At 36.5% G+C, this 23,503-nt stretch overlaps 3 protein-coding genes across 4 annotated transcripts; 2 read left to right on the top strand and 1 right to left on the bottom strand.

The window, feature by feature from the left end:
• The first annotated feature begins 1,702 nt into the window (after window positions 1-1,702).
• On the top strand, window positions 1,703-4,407 carry LOC106417723 (transcription factor bHLH27). Of its 2 annotated transcripts, none has more exons than XM_013858496.3 (5): window positions 1,703-1,864; window positions 1,966-2,131; window positions 2,510-2,794; window positions 2,873-3,043; window positions 4,194-4,407. In XM_013858496.3, exons 1-5 carry the CDS (start codon window positions 1,785-1,787, stop codon window positions 4,281-4,283), a joined length of 792 nt encoding a protein of 263 aa, XP_013713950.1. In that variant the 5' UTR covers window positions 1,703-1,784; the 3' UTR covers window positions 4,284-4,407. The 2 variants fall into 2 exon arrangements, with proteins under 2 accessions (XP_013713950.1, XP_013713949.1); XM_013858495.3 differs by having other exon boundaries at window positions 1,948-2,131.
• Window positions 4,408-6,034: 1,627 nt separating this feature from the next.
• Window positions 6,035-10,305, bottom strand: LOC106416404 (pathogenesis-related homeodomain protein). The gene is made up of 11 exons (XM_013857275.3): window positions 10,053-10,305; window positions 9,179-9,645; window positions 8,853-9,018; window positions 8,658-8,781; window positions 8,443-8,555; window positions 8,024-8,350; window positions 7,711-7,956; window positions 7,532-7,621; window positions 7,369-7,419; window positions 6,634-7,251; window positions 6,035-6,475 (listed from the first exon to the last, which is right to left on the bottom strand). Exons 2-11 carry the CDS (start codon window positions 9,583-9,585, stop codon window positions 6,227-6,229), a joined length of 2,391 nt encoding a protein of 796 aa, XP_013712729.1. The 5' UTR covers window positions 9,586-9,645; window positions 10,053-10,305; the 3' UTR covers window positions 6,035-6,226.
• A 5,149-nt stretch (window positions 10,306-15,454) lies between these two features.
• Window positions 15,455-19,009, top strand: LOC106453366 (TBC1 domain family member 5 homolog A-like). Its single transcript, XM_048745340.1, has 5 exons — window positions 15,455-15,949; window positions 16,040-16,143; window positions 16,236-16,412; window positions 16,679-18,639; window positions 18,717-19,009. Exons 1-5 carry the CDS (start codon window positions 15,795-15,797, stop codon window positions 18,870-18,872), a joined length of 2,553 nt encoding a protein of 850 aa, XP_048601297.1. The 5' UTR covers window positions 15,455-15,794; the 3' UTR covers window positions 18,873-19,009.
• Window positions 19,010-23,503: the final 4,494 nt, after the last annotated feature.

The raw sequence follows: 23,503 nt of genomic DNA, 5'->3' as shown, positions 1-23,503 counted from the left end.
GGCATGAGATACAATGGTTAGGGAGAATAAGAAGGATTTTTTTTTTTATGATCCGGGTCATCCGGATAGTAAAGGTTCGATTAATTCTGGAAACTAAGACAAGAAACGGCTGCTTAATTCTCTCCTAATGGAAATTGAATCTAAGAAGCCTGACTTCCACGAAATCACTAGGTCAACCCCTCGTTAGTAGTAAAACGGAATTAGTACACCGATTCCCAACTAATCAAAGGCAAACAGTTACGTAAGAATATATAATCGAAAACCATTTTTGATCCAAGTTGTTGTAGACTTAAGCTTTTTGTTCTTTTTCTTTGTCTTCTTTTTTTTTCTTGAATAAGCTTTTGTTCTTAACTACAGAGTTTACCAATGTTAAGAGATACTTCTTGGCGATATTTTCTGCACGTTCCCTCTAACTCACACAGACTGTGCATGCGAACCTCGGAAAATCTTGAGAGATCGCACTGTTGCCAGATGCTGCGGGAAGCCATGAAGCTGTAAAAGCTAGGCTGGGATATTGCAGATATATGATCATACAAAAATTTAACGTGTGTATTATATACTATACACGTATTTTCAGTATCTTCTATCCGATGTGTCGTTTCGGAATTTTGAATATGCCGAATTTGTGTTTAACAATATAATTATTTAGAGTTCTATTCACACTTAAGAACTTTAAATAGCATAAAATAATAACTCAAATTACGGATCCACCTGACCGACCGTGTCAACTCTAACAGTCTAAAACGATTTAAACATTTTCCTCGTGGGGCTGCAAATAAACGGGTTGAGTGTGGACATGTACGTGTATTTGATTGTCCAAGATAAATCTACCACCCAATTCCTTACGGTCATGTGATTTTGATATTTTAAAATTAATTAGACTATGAAAAATATCCTTACAATTCACTAGAAAAAAACTGCATACGCAATTAGAAGAATTAATTATCATCTGACATCTTTGCTTTCTATGATATTTGCTTCTTATATACCTTTGATTTTGGATTATTCCTACATTATATCGTTTTCACAGTTACATTTTTGATTGCTAGATAGGTCTATGGTTATACTTATACCTTTACCTTTGTTAAAGATACTTCAGATTATTCCATGACAATATATATATGTTCACACAGAACAGAAGTAAACATGATATGTCCTGCATTCAATTCAAAGGACAGTAAAGACTAAAGAGTCTTCTGGGTCCAGTTAGAATATATTTAAAGTAAAATTTAGCGAAAAAGTTGACAATCATCCCAATTATTAGCCATAATTATTACAGACACATTAACATGATGTCTACCTGTATTTGTAATTTGAAATAACCTATCTGCTTTCCTTTTATGCTATAGGTTGTTAACAAATCTATTGTAGATGGAGCTAATATATTCAATCATTTAGTAATGAAGTGTGCTAGGAATTGTACTGCTACTATAGTTGTACTACAAACACATGACTAATGCGTATTGTGTGAGTGAAAGGTTTTTCTTTTTTTATATTGGTCGAAAGGAACCGAATTGATTATTAAAGAAAAAAGAAAAAAAAAAGGAAACCGAATTTAAGATCTATTGAATCGAACGGTCAAGAACGTATGTTATTTCAGGAGATTAAGATCCTACATCACACACACGTGCCTAAAACTGAACCTTCTCTCTCTGTCAGACTCTTTTCTCTATAAAATCCTCGGCCCACACTAGTTTGGAGACAGGACACTCAATCAAAAGAAAGAAAAAACAAAACCTTCCATTTCAAGAAAGCATCGTTTTAGTTTGTGTGTGCGTCCGAAAATGGAAGATCTTGACGATGAGTACAAGAATTATTGGGAAACCACAATGTTTTTCCAAAATCAAGAACTCGAATTTGACAGGTACTTTTAGAATCTGTCTAAGTACCTCTTTTCTGTTTTTTCTTTTGTTTTTAGTGGTCATTGATTAATGAAGTTGTTTTAAGTTATAAATTGAAATTTAGTTGGCCGCTAGAAGAAGCTTTTTCGGGTTCCGGCGAGTCAAGTTCGCCGGACGGAGCAGCAACGTCGCCGGTGACTTCAAAGAACGTTGCCTCTGAGAGGAAGAGACGGGAAAAGCTTAACCAGAGACTCTTTGCTCTCCGATCTGTCGTTCCCAATATAAGCAAGGTGTGATTAGTACTTCCACTAATACTTCCAGTAATGGTTTCTCTTAATTAATTTAATCAACTGTCCCTTTTTATTTTATTTTTATACCCAAATAATTCAATAAAATAAAATTTGTCACCAGCAAAGATTTTCTGGGTCAACAGAAATTAAATAACTAAATTCTTTCTTTCAAGGAAATAAAAACTATAAGATATATTCAATATAGTTTAACCAAATCCAACCAACCATTAAAAAAATGGCAAAAGTAACCATGTCAAGCCAAACTAATATATATTTTGGTCCCCAAATTACCCCAATAGTGTAGAAGTGATCTATACATGTAATGAATTATTAGAACTTTACTTAATTGTTACATGTTTATTTATATTATATATATAGTTGGACAAGGCATCTGTCATCAGAGATTCAATAAACTATCTGCAAGACCTTATTGACCAAGAGAAGAAACTGGAAGCAGAGATCAGAGAGCTCGAATCACGATCAATGTTGCTAGATAACCCTACAAGAGATTACGATTGCATCAATAATTTCGCGGGAAATCAGCAGCAAGATCTCTCATGCATTAATGCCATGAGATCAAAGAAGTCCAGGCAGATGGATTACAATACTTTTGGATCATCAATCACTAGAGTGCATAATCACTCCCTCATCGAAGTTCTCGAAGTAAGTACTATCACATGTTTTTATTTAAAGGTTTCAAAATAGTAAAAGTTTAATTCCAAATTTTATAAAAATGAAAAGATGACGGTGACATGTATGGGAGAGAAGACAGTGGTGGTATGCATAACATGTAGCAAGAAGAGAGAGACAATGTTGCAGCTTTGTAAATTGTTGGAGTCTTTGAATCTCAACATTCTCACTACTAACTTCTCTTCCTTCTCATCTCGTCTCTCTACCACTCTCTTCCTCCAGGTTTCACCTCTCTCTCTCTTTTTTCTTACAACTTTTGTCTCCTTAAATAGTGTCTATATTTTTTATATGATTTGGTGAAATTACAACATTTATGTGTTGTTAACTAGCACAGATGCATTGTAACATTAGTCATTGTTAGAGGTCAAAGTTAAACTCTAAAACGGAATACATTAAAAATGACTTTGTTTGTCACTTGACGGCACGTAGATAAAGCTCTTAGGTGGACATCAATCAATCAATCATGTGAATAAAAAACATATGACTAAAATAATCTAGCCGACTGGGTTGTTCTTTTTTTTTTGGCTAACAAACATTGGTTCTTATTCATTTCACAATAGTGGAAAGACAAATTCTTGATATATTCTAAACTTTTTTTTGTGGAAATCACTATCAAATTCAAAAGGGTTAACCTTTAGAAGGACCCATTTAATTACTACTTTTGTTCCCACATGTCTCCATTCAGTAGACCTTAATTCATTCTAAGTAAATAAAAATTATATAATCTGGACATCATAATCAATTATATAAAGCTCCAATTATTGAGATGGCTTCGAGCCCATCATTTCTATTTTGAATTTCACCTTGACTTTTGTGGAGGGATTAGATTCTCTCAAAAGTTAAATGTCATTAAAAATTAGAATAATTTGGTTAAATCTGTGTGAAATCTTAGCCCCTCGTGTAGCATAATGCGTCGTTAGCTAAAATGTATTGCAGCAGTTGTAAAACGTGGCTATTTATAATCTCATGCGTTCTTTCTCGCTTTCCCGTTTTGAACGTGAGTTTTACCCACATTACAGTTACAAATATGATTATTTCTTGTCTAACAAATGAATACAATATGATATTTTGTGTTGTTTTCACCCACCTTTATAGCATTTTAGGTTTTTAACATATAGTATACTCAGACGCTAAAAATACAGTGAGAAATGGAGAGTTGGTAAGATCTTTACTCCTATCAATCTTTTCTTTAAAAAAGTGGATCATTTCATTTTGACAACCTCTCTTTATCTGTCGTTTTCAAATCATATCAGAACAATTATTTACCGTCCTTTATGTTGTCAACACCCATGCTTGTAGTATGTACAACAGATTTGAAATTAATTCAAGGAGCCAACTTACATGTAGAATACTTTCTGTGCTGAATTTGCAGGCGAATGAAGAAGAGAAGAGTACAGTAGAGACAAAGATACAAACGGCAATTGCAGCTTATAATGATCCAAATTGTTTTATCAACTTCTAATTTGTTTCATTGTACCAAAAACCAGTTCTTTTTATGCAATCTTTTTATGAAGATGTTTTGTTGTAAGATGGTACTATTGTAAGGGTTTATTTGAGCTTCAAAACACCTGATGGGTATTATTTAACTTCGTTAGCAGTCAAAACTAAGGACTTACACAGATGGTGCTTATTGTAAGTACTACATAAAGACGTTTACAAAATGTTTCTATTTGATCTGTGAAGTCATGCAAACAGATGTTGAGTAGCTCATAAGAAGTGACAGTAGGCATGTTAAGGAGTCATGTTCTGGCAGTCGTACAACTTTTTTATCGGTTTATTATTTGGTAAAATGTTTACCAATAAAAAAAATTTAAAGCTAAGAAATGTGTTACGTCAAAAGAGCTCAAGTTCTGTAATATAATAAGAGGAATTTACTCTCAGAGACACATTTCAAATTATGAATTACTCTCATAGACACTTTGGCCCAAACTAGACACTTTCTCTTAGTAAATTGCCATAACTACCCTTTATCTATGTAAAGAGTAACTATTGGATAAGTGTCTAACTAGATCGTAAAACCAAGAGACTGAACCAACCGATTTTCTCATCTTCATTATAACGATTAGAAAACTAGTGAGGAAAATAAAAAAAATCGAAATATAATGAAATCTTTTTCACTTTTGTAAGACAAATCCCCTTTTCAAAATCGATTACCCCCAGACATGAACCCTAATTTTGGCTCTTAACCAACTTCTACTAAAACCACAGATCGATCTGAACCCTAATCCACTTTCTCAAATTCGACATCTCCATCGTGGCGTCTTTGGTGAAGCGTCGGAACCGTCACTTTGTTCAAGCTTTCTATCTCCACCTCTAGCTTTTGTTCGATCTGAAACTTTTCCGTCAGCTCTTCATACTCGACCATTGGTGAGTCACACCATGAATTCAGAAACTCCAATCCATTCTCAATCATGACTCTCTGTTCCTAATTTCATAAATATATCTAACAGATTCATATATGAAAAGTTAATTTCTTGTCTGATTTTTTATCTTGGTTCATGAGAGGAGGAGGTGGTGGTGGATGTCGTTGTGGTGGTTGTGGATACAGAGGTGGAGACGTGAGGATGAAGAGCTGGTGGTGATTATGGATGCCGTGATGGTGGATGCTATGGTGGTGGATGTTGATACGGAGGTGGAAGACGTGAGGAGGAGGATGTGGTGGTGGATGCCGTGGCTGTGGATACTGTTGTGGTGGATATGGATACGGAGGTGGAAGATGCGAGGAGTAGGAAGTGGTGGTGGATGCCGTGTTGGTGGATGTTGTGGTGATGGATGTGAATATGAGGTGGAAGACATGAGGAGGAGAAGGTGGTGGTGGATACGGTATCCACAGAAAATTTTGTAACATTTTCATGTCCACCAATTTGTTTGTCTACATATATAGTATCCACAAATTGTCTACGAGAAACCTTGTCCAAGAGAATTCGTCCACAAAAACTCGTCCACAAATCAACACATCTTCGGATCGTTGGATCTGCTTTCTTCAAAATGATCTGACGTCCACGATATATTCTCATAAACTCATATATCTAACTTTTTGTTTTATTGCTTTATCTTTTATTGCAATTACAAAGTAACTGGTTCTTTTTCAGTTTGCTACCTTAAAATAAGCATCTTTCTCTTTAGTAATAGCCAAGGTCATTTTTGTTTCAATAAAGACAGCTGGCACGAAAAAAATGTGTCAAAATTGCTTTGTGTCTTATAGAGTAAACAAAACTCACAATGTGTCCTTTTATGTAAGTCTCTCATATAATAACCCCAGTTTTATTTTGTTTTCCTGGGATATATTTTAAGTTTAGAATCTTTAGATGACAAGCTGGACAAAATACAAAAGGGTATTCTTAGACTTGATTTCCCAAAGAATCTAACAACACCAAAACTTGAGCAAGAGATCTACGTTTCTTTTCACCTTTTCACTTTGATCTCTGCTGTTGGTACATACACTACATAGTCTTCTTCAGATAAACAAGAAGAAGACTTGCTTAACTTTTTACGGCCTTTCGGTGTTTTAAATCTCTCAAGCCTATGCGTTACATCCATTAACTTGTTTTCTGCTCTACAAAGAACCTCCATCAACGCTTCCAATTCTTCCTCTGCCTCCTTATCCTCAAGAGGCGTCTCTACGCTCATTTCGCTGGTTAGCTCTTCATGCGGCTGTAAATACAAAATAAGAACAACTAACTTCAGACATCTAGTATTTTCCAACACCACTGCTCAAGACAAGTTCATAGAGCAAGTTCTGAATCAATAACTAGTTAATGCTCTAATACTAAACTCCATTTTGGCAAAAAAGGGTTAATTTTGTATCATACCACTAGAGCGAAAGAAGAGTCTTTCTGTTCAAGATACTGTTGACTCTCATCTTCTGGGGGAGTAGGAAAGGAGTCATTGGCGTCTTCAGTTTCCTCCTGCTTATCATTACACGCAGAAACTGTCGTCTGATTGGTAAAACCATCATAACTGAGTGGAACAGTCTCGTCCATGGTATCCTGAATTTCATTTATTTCCATGGTGCCTTGTATTTCATTTGTTTCTGAGTTGTTCTCCACGTCTACAGTATCTTGCACTTCCTTTGTTTCTGTGTACTCCATGACAGTCTCGTCCGCTGTATCTTGAATCACATTTGTTTCTGATTTTTTCTCCATGAAAGTCTCAACCAAGGTATCTTGAATTTTTGGTGCTTCTGTGTTTTCCTCCATGACAGTCTCGTCCAAGGTATCTTTAATTCCATTTGTTACTGTGTTTTTCTCCTTGGTAGTTTCATCCACAGAGCCTTGAGTTTCATTTGTTCCAATGTTTTCCTCCATGACGCTCTCATCAACAATACATTGAGTCTCATTTGTTTCTGTGTTTTTCTCCATCATGACTGCTTCTGGTCCAGAATCTCCAGACCCCGCCTTCGACCCTTCAGGTTGTTTCATACTTTCCGTCTGCAATAGTGAAAAGAATGGAACACATATGATTGATCTCATCTGTAAGAAATTTTCAAAGTCTCTGAGGAAGTCCAGACAACGTTTCATATGTGAGAAGGAAACAATATGGTGTACCTTCCTATTCCTCAATGCCATATACCGCGCATTTTTGAACCATTTGCTAACCTGAAAACACACAAAATTTAAGCACACACGGCCAGCCAAAATATTTACTATATGAATGAGCCTAAGTTCCAAGAAACATCCTTACGAATATTTTATTGGGTCTCAGTATTACCTTCTCTGGGTCAAGACTCAACTCTTTTGAAAGACTATCCCTCACAGCTTTGGAAGGAAGCTCATTCTCTACAAACACTTGACGTAGCTTCTGAATACATTTATTCAAACAAACTTCAAACTTAGCAAAGTAATTCTTTTATTTTTCTCACTAAAACAGGAAAGCGAAAAATTTCAGACCTCAACTGCAGCTCTTGGGATTCTGAACATCCGTCTCTTCCCAACTTTGCCTTCTACAGAGACAGAATCTCTCTCACTCTGTTCTGGTGTTTCCTTAACATCTTGATCTTTCTTATTGTTTTCACATACAGTTCCAAGTGTGCTTCCTCCATCAGATTCCTTTCTTCTCTTCCTTCTGTCACTAGGACCCCAATCTTCGTCTTCACTACCTTGCTCTTGCAGAACAGCATCCTTTCCAAACATTTCCTAATAGCAAAACAATCATCAAACACAAATCAAGATTAAAAAATCAATAGATGTTGTTGTCACTCACATGGTATAGTTTAGTATAGTCAACAGTCTTCCTCTGTCTTGGCCCGCACACAGTTTCTTCGTTACTCGTCTCCCCTGATTCCACCATATTGCCACCTTCCCACGATCCTGTTGAAAGTGCTACACCATCAGACGCTAAACTCACGCTACTACTCGAAACGCTTTCCCCATCATTATCACCACCACCACTATCGCTTTTGCTGCTGCTTTTATCCTTCGTTTCAGGGTCATAATCACCATCCTCAGAGTCATCCGAAGGCCAATCCGCTTCCTTGTTTAGTGTAGCTTCACATCCAACAGGAAGACTAGCTTCTTCATTAAAAATATCCTTAACACATAGAGAAAAAAAAAAAGAGTGTAAATGTTTCAAAACTAGAGTTCATCTAGTGAAGTATCTCTAGAGCTTGCCAAAAGGTTTACCTGCCAGTTGCTATCCACAGAGAACTGAGTTCCTATCTGCGCATTCATTGCGTCGATGATTTCAATTTTGCAATCACAAAATTTGCAAAACCAGCCTTGATCTCCAGGAGGTACTGTTGAGATTAAGTAAAGAAAAAAACTCAGGAGTGTATAAACTACTCTAAAGACAAATATATATATATATATGTAAGAGCAATAGCACAAAGCATACTTACTGCTTTCTGTTTCCAAAGGAGGGTCAAGACACTTCTGGTGAAACGCACGGTTACACGTTCCATCACAAAGTATTATATCGTTGTCCGGAAAAGCCTCTCGCGAGTTGCATTCCGCACAAAATATCTGCAAATTGGTTGGAACCATGGTTAATAGTGTCAACATGTTTATGGTGAAATAAAAAGACTCTTACTGACATGGTCATGATGAATAGAACCATCTGGAGCCATAACTCTCTCTTCCATGCTTCCCACCGAGCTAAGAAGATCTAACTGATGAATGGCGTCGCGTAGTCCAAGCTTGCAGTCTAAGATATGTTTCCGTGCTCTCTCAAGCTCCTTGTCTGGTCTTATCTTTTCCCGGCTGAGGAAATTGAAGACAGCAACCAAACTTGATTAAAACGCGTTCTGTAACGCCACATTAACTACTCTTTTGGTAATATATCAAACAAATTAGGAATAATCTAAAACCTTCCCACATAAGAAGAAACACTGAGAGTAAATTTCAAAAAAATGTTTTGTACCTCTGACCTTTCCAACCTTCAGCTGCGTAGGCATCGATGAGATTCTGCTGCATCTTCATCTTAATAAGCAAATACCTTGTCCGTCTCTGCAACCGTAACGCTTCATCTACCTCCTCCTCCTCAGCCTTATTACCCTTTTGTTGTCTCTTACTTTTCCTCTTCCTCGTTTTCTTACCCTTCTCCTCCTCCTCCTCATTGCAACGAACCAGCCCACGAGAATACTTCCTCTTGTTGGATTTTGAACTTAGTTCTTCCTCGGTTTTGCGCTTAGTATACTTCCTTTTATTCGATGTTACTTTCCCTTTCTTCACAAGAGATGAGAGTAAAGTAGACTCAGCTTTCTCAACCGAAACACAAGCCTTATCTGTTTCTTTCTCGATCCTCCCCTTGGTTACACTCTCCTTCATGTCGATGACAGAGACTTGTATCCTCGTCTTAGAAGACCATTATCAGATAAGGTCTTTACCCTGAATATACAAAAAACTTCTCTTATATTCAAGCACAGAATCATAACTACGGTTCCTAATGTTCTCATCATTAACATCCTACAGTGAAAAGGATTGAATCAAATCTAACACATTAAAGATACTACTAAAAATTCAGACAAAGTTTTTGACTTTTGATTAAAAAGATTATAGATTTCTGATTGTAAGCCGACACTTGCAGACAAGAGAACGAAACAGACCGAAGATTAGACTAATCAAGAAAACAAACCGTGGTTTATAACAAACACTAGTCTCTCTCTACCCATCTTTAACATTATGCTTGTAAACATATAATACTGAGCAAAAGGAATCGAAACTTTTTTCAATTTAAATCGGAAGAAGCAAAAAGCCTAACACTTTTCAAGAGTTTATGACAGAATCAAGCAAACCTGGAAGAGAGTAAATAGAGAGGGGATTGAAGATTGTATTGCAGTGAAGCAATAACAGGTTGAGGAAGGAAAGTGAGGATCTTTCTGAAAAGGGTAATGGGAGATTCTGAGATAATTGTGCTTAGGCGGTTTTAATGTCACCGGCGGCGAGTTGAAACGGTGCCTATCAACGGTCGTGTTAACGTCACTCTCCGATGTTCTTTCTCTCTTTTAGGTGGTTTGCTTTGGTAATGCGCTCAACTAATATGTATTTTCACTTTTAAACCCCTGTATTTTGATAGTTTGTTTCAGATTGTCCTAATGTTTTTGGAAATATAACATTTACACGCCAGCTAATCTTTCCTTTTCGGGTCGTGGATAATGAAATTCACTTCCCTTTTTTAGGTTTTATGAATACAGACGCGTCTTTTTGGTAAATAATTGGGTTCTTGCAGTATAGGCTTTTAAGCCCAGTCAAGAATGTTAACGGGCTATTTCATCAATGTAAGCCCATTACGAAAAATATTTTGAAAAGTGATTTCGTTTTCAGGTTCTCAATGAAAGTTAGAGAGAAGAGATGAATCTAATTTAAGAGGTCCGGTATTTGTTTATGGTCGGCCGAAAGCCAGTGGTCTGCAACCAATGAGTTTGGTTCTTGGATATAGTAAACATGTCTGTCCTAGTAAGTGAAACATCAGTTTATACTTCTAAAATTTTAGAAAACTATATGTTTTATAAAATTTCTAAATTATATATATAAAAAATGTTAACTAGATTTCTTTACAGCCCACAAAATTGCAAGCTGACTTTACTTCTAAAATTAGTGAAATGTTGATTGCAAACTTAGCACTCATTTATTTAACCATAGACTAAAACTGAATTAGGGTTAAACCCAAGGTTTAGTCTTTTAAACAAACTTAGATCAGCTTAGGCTATCTAAACACTCATAATCTTCATCATGTTTATCAAATTTTTAAATGTCGAGAAAGAAAAGAATTTAAAAGAAATAGGATTTATTGATATACATGTAGCTACACTTGCATGTCTCGTAAAAGAGTATCGAATCATATACGTAATCACCTAAAATATGAATTAATACATTTTCCTACATTTTATTCTTATTATTTATGCCACTAGCCTATTTATAATTTGTTTTGTCAGTATTCATAAAAAAATTCTTAGTAGCTGTGACATTATTAAGGAGTAGATTAAAATACGAAAGACGTACTTGAACCATGCACCACATGGGGTGGATCCGAGATAAGAACAAAAGCTAGCCATAAAACAAACTTTGGTGTTTTTCACATTATTCACACATTGACTTTTAAATAAATCACCGACTATTAATTTGTGGTGCCATAAAACAAACTTTGGTGTTTTTCACATTATTCACACATTGACTTTTAAATAAATCACCGACTATTAATTTGTGGTGTATAACTTGTTGTGACGGGATGCGTAGCTCGTTTGGTAATGGGGGCCAATTGTCATGCTCCCGGGTTCGACGCCAGGCGGAGGAGAACTGTCCATCTTGTCATCAAATGCGGTACTGGGTGTTGGGCCTTATCCCCAGTCCAGGTATAGCCCTCCCGGGTGAAGTGGACCGCTGCTTAACCGGGCCCAGAAAATTATCCACGTAAGTGGAAAACCCTGGATTATAAAAAAAAAAAAAAAAAAAAACTTGTTGATTGCAAAAAAAATAAAATAAATAATTTATAGTGGCCTGCCTCATGCATTACTCGGAAATGCCATATTAGTGACATGTGGGGCTAAATGTATTATTCTTTTGCTTTGGCATGGGACGGTCACAGTCCTATTCATATGAAAGTTTTGTTGGTTTGCAAAATTATTGTAATCCTTAAAAATCTAAATGATGTGCTATAGAGACAAACCGAACAAAGATTGTCTGCTAATGTACTATTTTCACAGCTATGATGATCTCGATTACTGCATTTTTAAGGTTGTAAGATACTTAGAGATGTCTTAAAAAAAAAAAAAAGATACATTAGAGATGTTGTGACATGTTCGATGACCTAGTCTACTAAGTCTGGCAGGATTAGTTCAATATGATACGGTTTTGGTAAGCTAGTTTTTGTTTGTTCCTTTGGTTATATTATTTGAAAACTTGTCAAAACAACTATAAAGATGTTAAACTTGGACTCTGCTAATTCTGCAAACCAAATGGATTTTCAGCCGGTAATTTATCTCTTAATTTTATATTGCTTCAATTAGTTAGAAGTAACACACATATCTTAAATTATACACAAATATGAGTACACTGGCCAGGCTGATTAGGAAGTTGTAGTTAGTAAGTTGCTTTCACCTAATTGTCGGAAAGGGATTAATATGTAGTCATAATTTGTCTTAAAATATAGTTGTCACATTTTAATTTTTAATAACATAAAGTTCTATGATTGCAATTGCTCATATACATATATTTGGAGATTAAGTTTTAAATAACTTATCGTCTTTAAAACAATCAAACTTAGCCATAAAATTAATTAAATACATGAAGATGAACATTCTATCGGAGGTGATGCGCGCACTCTGTTGTCTTTCTCCATCGAAAAAATGAAGGTGACGCATAGAGATCCACGTGTAAGATTTTCTGTGGTGTAGAAGATTAAGATCGAGGCTGAAAACAATAAACTTATAATATTTTATAATTATATGATAATATAGTACTATATACTAACATTATTTTACAAAGGAAAATCAGTGTGAGGACCGACTCTACCAACAACTCTCTCTGGCTCTTTTTAGATGCATCTATCGAATTACACCCAATCATTCAAGCATTGCCTCAAAAGATAATATGACTTTTCGCGTCCACTAAAACTTATTTATTCTCTGAGAACTAAATATTCTAAAAGGAAATGATAGGTAAGTACTATTTTTGGTGCGTGGTCGTGTTTTATTGTTTTCTACGATTGAATGTGAGTTATTGACGAAGACTAGTTATTCAAAGGTCCACATAGATTCGGCGATCTGCGAGTTTTGTAAAAAGATTAAAGGTAAAATGCGACTGGATTAAGTAAATATGATTTCACCACTCTCTTTTCAGATGTTACAAAAGAGATTATATTTGTGTCCTTTGCGATTTAACTCACGTCATTATTACAAAAATAATAATCGATAAATCAAATGAGCTGATGATGTTTTGTATTTTGATTTCACCGACGAGAAGTGCTGAAATATATTATTGTGTAGCATGTTTTAAATTTGACTAGTGTAATAATTGTGTTTAACCTTTTAAGTTTTAAGTGAGAGCATGAAACTTTGACAACCATATAGAGTACGAAATTACGTGCAATCCATTCATGTAATCTGGTTCCTGTACATTACAAAATAGTTTCACATGAGTCCAACTTAGTCTTTGTTTCTCTCAAGACCCTACACATAAAATTTTACGTTCCAAGTCTATCTATATTGGCACGCAATGGAGACGTGTCGTGAGGGCTTACTTGGATATGACTCTTTTTTTGCGAGCTGTAATAAACCCGTGGCTAGCGCCGCCACATCTGAAATTCGAGGAATATGCCTTTTTAGGAGAATATGCCTTTTTCTCGCATAGTTTAACCCCAATTATTGTGGAATCTGAATGTTAAACAAAACTAATGACTCTTTAGTAGCCATGCAAATCAATCTTTCATTTTGCTTCCTCTGTCAATGAAAATTTCATCGTTAAAAGTTAATTTCACTTATCTGTACATGTGTAGATCGTATTAATTTACTACAAGATATATTTAATACTTGATATTGGGTAGACATGTTATATATATATATATGAACGTATCAAAAATCATTATAGTTCTCCTCGGATCCAGGGTTGTTTAGATATCATAGTTAGAGAAATCTTGAAGCATGAACTATAAATTGTTCTAGATAGATCTTTAGATTAAGATGAAAAGTTCAAACTCAAAATGTTAACTCGTCAACCATACATCGACTATTGAATATGGAAAGAATGAAAATATTCAAAGGATATTAATGAGTCGTTAATTACAATCATTGAATAAGTGTATTGTGTAGAAGCAATATTCAAAAAGTTACTAGGAAGTAACTAAACGCTATGTAAGAAAATTCGCAAATATATGTGGATTATTTAAAAGCCAAAACGAATTTAAACAGCGCTTGGACGAATTATTGATTGATTATATATATAATTTATATAAAATATTTTAGTTTTTGAATTTGATTATAAAATTATTTTAACGAATTATCAAAATTATATATACAAAACAAAAAGAAATTGTGGAAGACCCCTTAGTCCAGTGGTTTGACTAAGGGTTCATTAATATTTTTACACCAGGAGGTCTGGAGTTCAAATCCCAGAAAACGCAAATTATGCAGATCATGGAGAAAAAGGGTTACAAGAGGTCTTCAGCATGGTGCAAAGGCGTATCATCGAACATGGATCTCATAGGACGGCTCGAACGATGCATTCAGACGTGCATTCTCATATGATGGTTAGAATTATCGGCTGTAGAATCGTGTATGTAATATTTCTCATCGTTGTAATAGCATAATTAATCAGACGTTCAAAAAAAAAACAAAAAAAATTAGATAAATTTATGGATTTATATTAACATTATTATTTAATTTAAAATATTAAAATTAATTTAAATTGATTTAAAATAGTTTAGACTGATTTGAATTATATAAATTAGATTTGAATAAAATTATTTTGGCTACGATCGATTTATTTAGGGCTGGGTTGCGGGTCAAACCCGCCCCGCTGACCCGCCAACCTGCGGGTTACAAAGTTTTTTTTGTCAAAAAATCCGACCCGCACAACCCGCGAACAAATAAATTTGTACCCGCACCCACCCCGCTTAATTTTGCGGATAATCCGCGGGACCCGCGGGTTATATTTTTATTTTAAAAAATATTTATTTAATTTACTTTTTGTAAAATATAATATAAATAATATATCTATAATTAAAATTTTAAATATTTTAAAATATTTTGATTATTATTTTTTTAAATTCCCTTATTTTCTTTACAAAATATACATTTTTACAAAAAAAAAAAATATATATTTTTTTTAAATGTAAAAAAAAAAATTACGGGTTGGCGGGTATCCGCGTTTCAAAATCCACCAACTCGCACCCGCTCCGCATAAAATGCTCATAACCCGCACCCGCACCCACAAATCGATTTTTCTAAATTGTTCGACCCGCACCCGCCCAGCTGCGGATCAAACGGGCCGGGCCCCGCGGATAAAATCTCATATTTCGAGGCCTAGATTTATTGCTTAGATAGATGCGTAGAACGATTAGACCGACCACTAAAAATTAAACCAAACGGTAATTTACCTAGAGCAGTGTTATTTTCTTAGAAACAGTCATCTGATTTTTTTACCCTTTTTTCTATTGTATAAAACAAAACAAATCAAAGATAAGTCAGGTAACAATAATTTAAGGAAAATAAATAAAGAGTAGTATTTTGAGCTGGTACTTGTTCATCATCTTCGACACTTTGCTCCGACAGGTCACCTTTTAATAAGTTTTGCTTTCCTCACGAAACAAACAAACTTCCTATTCTCTTCTTTATTCATTTATTCACAGACGATGAGAAAATCAATGAAGAACCTGCTCCTCTGAGATTAACAACAACAAAAACAGAAAAAAGAAAAGAGAATTGATTCTCTCTCTCTCTCTCTCTCTCTCCTATCTTATTGTGTTCCGATCTGATTGGAATCGCTTTATATTCCTCCAAGAATAAACATCTATTTTGTGCGAAACACGAAGAAGTAGCCTAATGCTTCCGTCGGAGATCGAGCCATCTATGCCGGAACCTGATCACCGTTTCGCCAATCTAAGAGGCGTACGGTGGCGCGTGAATCTCGGCGTTCTCCCCTTCCAAGCTTCTTCCATCGATGATCTTCGCAAAGCAACCGCCGAATCTCGCAGAAGGTTAAATTTTTAATTACTCATCAATGAACACAATCCTGTCTGTTTGCTAAAGTTCCTTCTTTTATCGTTTCCCTCTGTGATGATGATTAGATATGCGTCATTAAGGAGACGACTCTTGATAGATCCGCATTTGTCTAAAGATCTACGAAACTCCCCTGATCTCTCCATCGACAATCCCTTGTCTCAAAACCCAGGTAACAAAAACAAGATCCTTTTTTTCATGTTTCATCATATGTAGATACATTCGTCTTTGGTCTTAATATGGAACCGTTTCTGTAATGGGCAGATAGTACATGGGGTAGGTTCTTTCGTAACGCTGAGCTAGAGAAAACATTGGATCAGGACTTATCAAGGCTATATCCTGAGCACTGGAGGTACTTTCAAGCTCCTGGTTGTCAAGGGATGCTAAGACGTATCTTACTCTTGTGGTGCCTTAAACATCCCGAGTATGGTTATCGACAAGGTATAAACATCGTGTGACAATCTCACCTTTGAGCCTAAGCTCCCCCAAGGTAGGTTGTTGGTGCGCGAACCCTAGACCTCATCCTTTAACAACCCCAAGTTGTGGGTTGTTAAATGGTGAGGTCTTGTAACAACCTACCTGGATGGAGTCTGGGGTTGGGGTCGATGCTCTGCAGAGCACGGGCGGGTTGTTACACATAGCTTTAAAAATGTAAAATCTTTATTTAGGCTTTACTAATGATCTGACGTTTTCTTTTGTTGTTTTAGGAATGCACGAGCTTCTGGCTCCTCTGCTCTATGTACTCCACGTTGACGTTGAGCGTCTCTCCGAAGTGCGTAAAACCTACGAAGACCATTTCACCGACAAGTTCGACGGCTTATCCTTCGAGGAGAGAGACATTACTTACAACTTCGATTTCAAGAAGCTTCTTGAGGATTTCGCAGACGACGAGGTCGGTGGAATCCACGGGAGCTCCAAGAAAGTAGTGAGCTTAGACGAGCTGGATCCCGAGATCAAGTCCATCGTGATGCTCAGCGATGCTTACGGAGCAGAAGGAGAGCTGGGGATTGTCTTGTCGGATAAGTTCATGGAGCATGACGCTTACTGCATGTTCGACGCTCTCATGAGTGGATCGAATGGCTGCGTCTCGATGGCTGGATTCTTCGCTTACTCTCCAGCTAGCGGTTCCCACACTGGTTTGCCTCCGGTTCTCGAGGCGTGCACTGCGTTTTACAATCTTTTATCGTTTGTGGACTCGTCTCTGCATAGCCATTTGGTGGAGCTAGGAGTTGAGCCTCAGTACTTTGGGCTCCGTTGGTTAAGAGTTTTGTTTGGAAGAGAGTTTTTGCTTCAGGATCTGTTGGTAGTGTGGGATGAGATCTTCTCAGCTGATAACACTGCGAGAAGAGATGAGGATGATAACAGTACAACAAGCCACAGCTTCATGATCTTTGACTCTCCACGCGGAGCTTTAATCTCCGGGATGGCGGTTTCGATGATTTTGTGTTTAAGATCTTCCTTGCTCGCTACTGAGAACGCAGCTTCTTGTCTCCAGAGACTGTTGAATCTCCCGGAGAAGATTGATGTGAGGAAGGTAATAGAGAAGGCTAAGTCGTTACAAGCATTGGCTTTAGATGAGGATGTGCGAGCATCAGCTTTGTCTGTGAACAACGTTTTTGATCAGAGCATGAGTCCTGCGATACCGGCGAGGACTAACAGCTTCCCTTCGGGGTCCACTTCTCCTAAATCTCCGTTGATCATTACTCCACAGAGTTACTGGGAGGAGAAATGGAGAGTTCTTACGGCTGAGGAAGAGAAACAGAATCCTTCAGCGCCACCGCCGAAGAAGAAGGCGTCATGGTTTAAGGTGAAACGGCTTTTCAGAGCAGAGTCTGAGCCTACACATAGCGCCAAGACAGAGAGTAAAGCTGGTTTAGCATCAGTGGCAAGGAACTTGCTGGAAGATTTTAATAAGCAGGTTGTTTCTGAACCTGAGGAAGCTAATATAGTAGAGGCTGTGAACAATGAAGATAGCTCAGTAGCTAATAGAGTAGATGTTGTGAACAATGAAGATAGCGAGGAAGCTAATAGAGAAGAGGTTGTGAACAATGAAGATGGTTCAGTTCAAGAAACCGAGGAAGCTAGTAGAGAAGATGTTCTGGACAATGAAGATGGTTCAGTTCAAGAAACCGAGGAAAGAAATGTGGATTTTGCATCTGCTGGTGAAGAGAGCATAGCAACAGTTGAGGAGACTTCATCTGATGTCTTCTCAGATCCTAACAGTCCACTCAGACATTCAAACTCCATAGAGAATGATTCAGATAGCAGCACCAGGTCGATTCTGTTTGCCAATGAAAAAGTTGAAGATCAAGAAACAAGCGCAGTAGATTCGCCTCTTCCCGTTTCCTCTCAACCAAGCATTGAGTTTCCGTTAGTTCAGTCTAATGACGAAGAGAACACCACAGATTTAGATAAATCTGTGGCCGTGAGTAAGGAGCGTAATAAGGCTTTTCCAGGGAAGTTCCAGTGGTTTTGGAAGTTTGGACGCAACCTCACTGGCGAGGAGACAAGATCCAATGGTGTTGAAAGTAGTAAGAGCGATTTGGTTAGCTCTTCTGAGTCGCATTCTTCTCAACAAGCTTCATCTTCGAGCAGCAAAGGGGAGACAGACCAGAATGTGATGAATACATTGAAGAACCTTGGCAATTCCATGCTCGAACACATTCAGGTACAGACTCAGTCTCGCATTCTCAGCTACTCTTTTAGAAGAGAAACGTTCTAATGACTTTTTGACCAAATGTGCAGGTGATGGAGTCTGTTTTCCAGCAAGAACGAGGTCAGGTTCAGGCAGGATTAGTTGAGAACATATCTAAGGCCAACTTGGTCGAAAAGGGACAAGTCACAGCCACGACAGCTCTCAAGGAGCTTCGGAAGATCAGTAATCTTTTGTTGGAAATGTGATGGACATTTTTGTTGGAAATGTGATGGACATTTTTGTTGATTCTTCTTGTTCCGCCCTCTGTATATGTACATACGTCCTATTTTTTTGTAAAGTATTTTTAGAGCACGTAATAATAAAAGAAAATGTCTTATCAGCATACTCTTTATATTCATGACATTTTGACGTAGAATATCTTAGAGCATCTCTGATTCATTGTTATTTTTACTTTTATTATAGCATTTAATTTCAATTTCATTCTAATTCATTTCTTCCTCTAAAATAGATATTGTTATTTTCACTCTATATTTAAGGGAAGAAATATCAATCTCTATTTTTTACTTTATATTTTGAAGATTGCTATTATAGGAGAATACATTGGAATAATTTCATCTTTATTATAGGGATGTTCTATTTTAGAGTAGAATATAACAAAATAAATTAGAAATGGTATAAGATCAGATGGTATAAATAAAGACACATTCCTCTGCTTTGAACAATAAAAGGCAAACTGCTTATATGTAAGGAAAAACATTTCGGTTGGCGAGATTTAAGGTGGGGTATTCAATTTATTCAGTTTTTTTTTTTTTTGAATATAATGTTAAATTTATTCAAAAAAAAAGCTTTTGTACATCATGTGTAACGTTTGTGTTCTAAACTGAAAGAGATAAACTTTCCTAAAGCATATTATTCTTGAGAAACAAACCAGAGCTGCAGAAGAGCTTCAAGTCTGTTGTTTCCCATAGCGTTGATGGATAGGCATTTGTTCTTCACTTGGCGATCAACAAATCTGACCAGCAGTGCAGTAAGCATAGGGTTTGAGCCATGACGTCTTTCATTCCTTTCCCTCCAGAGAGAGTGAATGGTTGCTTGAAAAACAAATCGCGCCAGAAATCTGACCCTGCAATCGAGAGTGTTGTTGACTAGCAAAAGAATCAAACTATCCCAATCAGCACTGAAGTGTGAACCAAGAAGTCCGCGTGTTAACTTGGTCCATGCTGCCATAGTATATGCGCACTCAAATAATAAATGGTTGCGGGTTTCCACACTATGTTGACAGAATATACAAGCTGGATCAATGCTTGAATTCCATGTGAGCATACGATCCCCAGTTGTTAACCTGTTGTGCAGAGCTAGCCATGTACTGAAACCGAACCCCTGTGTGCCAGTAAACTGTCGGAGAGGCTTGTCGAATGAGTTGCCATGTTTTATTTGTGTTGAACAAGTTCTTGTAGGTCCCTTGTTTCTGTTGCCACAAAGGAATATCCTCTGCATCAACAGCCTTTAAAAGCTGATTCTCCAAGGCTACCTCAATCTGATTGAACACATCCACTCGATGATTCCTCTTGCGCCTGCTAAAAGCAGAGGCCACTGATGCCATTGCTCTGATACACATATCGATACACCCCCTGGGCCCGACTACATCAAAGAGGCACCCCATATCCGACTAGACATCATGCCAGAAGGACGTTGATCTGCCATTCCTAACCTCCATTATGTGGAAAATCTTGGCCTTGTCTCTATATTTCAACAGTTTACGCCATATCCATGAACCTAAATATGTATTCTCTTTAGTAGACCAGAAGTTACCGTTACGTAGCAGATAGGTATGAACCCACTTAACCCATAGGGACGCCTGCTGGGATGTTAGACGCCATATGAGCTTCAAACTGCTTACCATGTTGGCCCTTTTCAAGGGACGAAGCCCCAACCCTCCCTCTCGTTTAGGTAGGCACACTATATCCCAAGAAATTTTTGCTTTTTTCGAGCTTAGCGTAGGGCCTGACCACAAGAATGCAGAGCAGATGCTGTTAACTTCTGTAATGCATTCTCCCGGTAAGATAAAAGATGACACCCAGAAATTTGCAATGCTCATAAGAACCGAAGCAATTAGTTGGAGTCGTCCGGCCATTGATAGGAAGTGGTTTGTCCAATGGCTAATGCGTCTTCTGATTTGCTCTATAAGAGGCTGGTAGTCCTGTCTTCCCATACACTTGGTTAGTAATGGGAGACCAAGGTATCGAACTGGTAACTGTCCGGAAGCAAACTGATATTGGGCTTGAACCGTCTGGATATTCATGTTATGCTGGCCAGCATAGTAGATTGTTGATTTCTCCATGCTAATTTTCAAACCGGAGACCTCTGCGAATCTGTCAAAGACCTCAACTATGCTCTCAATTGATCGAGCTTTCCCGTCCGTAAACACCATTATGTCATCTGCGAAACTCAAGTGGGTGAGCCCAAGATTTTTACACTTAGGATGGTACCCAACCTTGTCCTCAGAGGCTGCTTTATCCAGAAGCTTTGATAGGACATTCATACATATAACAAAAAGATATGGTGACAAAGCACAACCCTGCCTGAGCCCCCTTTTACTCTGAAAGTATCCTGCGAGCTCCCCATTTACCTGAACCGAGAAGGACGCTGTGGTAACACAAAGAGATATCCAGTGAATGAACTTCTGAGGGAAATTCATTGCCTCCAAAACGTTGATTAAAAATGGCCACTGCACTGAATCGAAAGCCTTCGATATATCAATCTTGATAGCACAACGTCTTGATATCTATTCTTTGTGGTAGTCCTTGACAAGCTCTGTTGCAAGCAGTAAGTTTTCTAGGAGCAGCCGATCCTTGACAAATGCAGATTGATTCAAACTAATGAATTCTGGTAAAGTTCCTTTCAGCCGATTAGCAATAATCTTCGAAATGACTTTATAAAGAACATTGCAACAAGAAATAGGCCGGTAGTCCTTCATTCGACGTGCCTCCAAATTTTTTGGCACTAGAGCTAGGATCGTTGTATTAACACCTTTCGGTAGAAACCCTTTTCCAAAGAACGATTGGATTGCAAGAATGAACTCTGCTCCAATAACAGGCCAAGATGCTTTGAAGAATTCTGCTGTATACCCATCTGGACCGGGAGACTTTTCACTGGGCATTGCAAATAGAACCTTTGTTATCTCCTCTGCTGATACTTCTTTAACGAGCTGTGTTATCTCTGGCTCAATTTATTCAGTTATATATTTCATCAATTCTTGTGTTATTAAATTATGTGTTTGAAATCATACTAGTAATATTTTAAATTATAGTATTATTCATTTCACTAATTTTCTAATTCTAATAAAGATTTGTGTTGATTACTTTTTGGTGGATTTTTATGATAATTTTATTTGAAAAAAATTAATGAAGAATTTATTATAAAACGTAAAGAACCAATTCTTAAAGTTGAAGTTAGGATTTGAAGATGATTTTATTATTATTATTTATTTATTAGAATATGTACATTAAATTTATTGATATGATACATTCATTAGATATGTACGTTAAAGAACCAACCTTCAACGAATCTCCATGGCATAACTAATTTTATCTTGTCTCCCCAAATATACATAGAGATGAAACAAATCTCGCTGGTGAGGCTTAGAAAACACATCTTGTTTCTTTTTCTCTTTCCTAATGTGTTTTCATACTTGATTTTCAGAAACCTGATCTTCTCATAAAACTGAATTCTGGTGACATCGAAGCGGGTCGAAGACTTCAATTCATTAAAAATAGCCAACTGTTTTCTTTTCACAAGGGTCTAATCCAGTAGACTCCTTGTAGGCGATGAAACCTTTTAACAAGACAATTTAGTTTTCTTCCTGCCAAACTCTATATAAAATGTAAATAACCAATTCTTAAAATTCAAGTAAAGATTTGAAGATAATTCTTTTTATTATTTATTTATTAGATATGTACATTAAATTTATTGATACGATAGATTTAAATGTAATGTCCATTATCAATTAAAAATATATATTATCGTTTTAACGATTGACAAAAGTATATAATTTGTTGTAATCCATATTACAATGAAATAACTAACTTTTTTTATATTTGGATCTTTACATTTATTTAGTGATATAAAAATAATTGACTTTTTATTATTTCTTCAAAATGAATTTTTCTATCTACATGGTATGGAATGATTATGGTTTTATTATTTTTACAAGCAATTTTTTTTGTTCCTTCTTTGTGCATCTTTTTATACAAAGATTCAAAAAATTCATAAAATTTAAAAGAATTGTTTTCTATCAAACTTATGGTCTAAAGCGTAACACTATGTTTCAAGTGATTGATCACTCTTGCATGAACATGAATGACTCTTTGTTCATCAACTTGATTATGGCTTATGATGATATCAAACCACTAGTTGCTTTCATCTCACAAAAAAATTCATATCAAAGCTCTTGAGGTAAATCTTTGAGGTAAATCTTAGTTTGATTAACACATGACTTGACATTATTTTCACTTGAAATAATGTTTGTTTCGTTGAAGCCACTACTATCTAATGTCTCGAACAGAGTTCTAATTCTAGCAAGTAACAAGAAAGCATCTCAAAACTTGATCAGACCTTATCTATATTGCTTCTTTGTAGTTCAACGTCTTACTCATTCATGAAATCACTCAACATATCGTGGATGTCTTGTATATAATACATGGTAATGTATGTATTTGTAAAAGATAAGCCCCAAAATTAACGATATAAAGTGGGCCTGAGGCATTTGCCTCTCTTTTTTAACACATGTGCACGGTTCTGATGGTTCTCAAGTATTGTTCACCTGCAGGAACGTTCTGAGCAAGATAAATGAATGAAAGAAAGAGAGACATGTTGT

The sequence above is a fragment of the Brassica napus genome, chromosome C1 (assembly GCF_020379485.1).
Source record: "Brassica napus cultivar Da-Ae chromosome C1, Da-Ae, whole genome shotgun sequence".
NCBI lineage: Eukaryota > Viridiplantae > Streptophyta > Magnoliopsida > Brassicales > Brassicaceae > Brassica > Brassica napus.
The sequence above is the reverse complement of the archived record's forward strand: the minus strand, read 5'-3'. Positions and strand labels throughout refer to the sequence as shown.

Coding starts and splice junctions, on each gene's coding strand:
- LOC106416404 (XM_013857275.3), bottom strand. CDS start 9,585: ATGAAGGAGAGTGTAACCAAGGGGAGGATCGAGAAAGAAACAGATAAG. Junction 8,351..8,442: donor CTGTGGATAGCAACTGGCAG/GTAAACCTTTTG, acceptor CTATGTGTTAAG/GATATTTTTAATGAAGAAGC. Junction 7,622..7,710: donor TCCCAAGAGCTGCAGTTGAG/GTCTGAAATTTT, acceptor AAATGTATTCAG/AAGCTACGTCAAGTGTTTGT.
- LOC106417723 (XM_013858495.3), top strand. CDS start 1,785: ATGGAAGATCTTGACGATGAGTACAAGAATTATTGGGAAACCACAATG. Junction 2,132..2,509: donor TCGTTCCCAATATAAGCAAG/GTGTGATTAGTA, acceptor TTATATATATAG/TTGGACAAGGCATCTGTCAT. Junction 2,795..2,872: donor CCCTCATCGAAGTTCTCGAA/GTAAGTACTATC, acceptor AAAAATGAAAAG/ATGACGGTGACATGTATGGG.
- LOC106453366 (XM_048745340.1), top strand. CDS start 15,795: ATGCTTCCGTCGGAGATCGAGCCATCTATGCCGGAACCTGATCACCGT. Junction 16,144..16,235: donor TCCCTTGTCTCAAAACCCAG/GTAACAAAAACA, acceptor TGTAATGGGCAG/ATAGTACATGGGGTAGGTTC. Junction 16,413..16,678: donor CGAGTATGGTTATCGACAAG/GTATAAACATCG, acceptor TTGTTGTTTTAG/GAATGCACGAGCTTCTGGCT.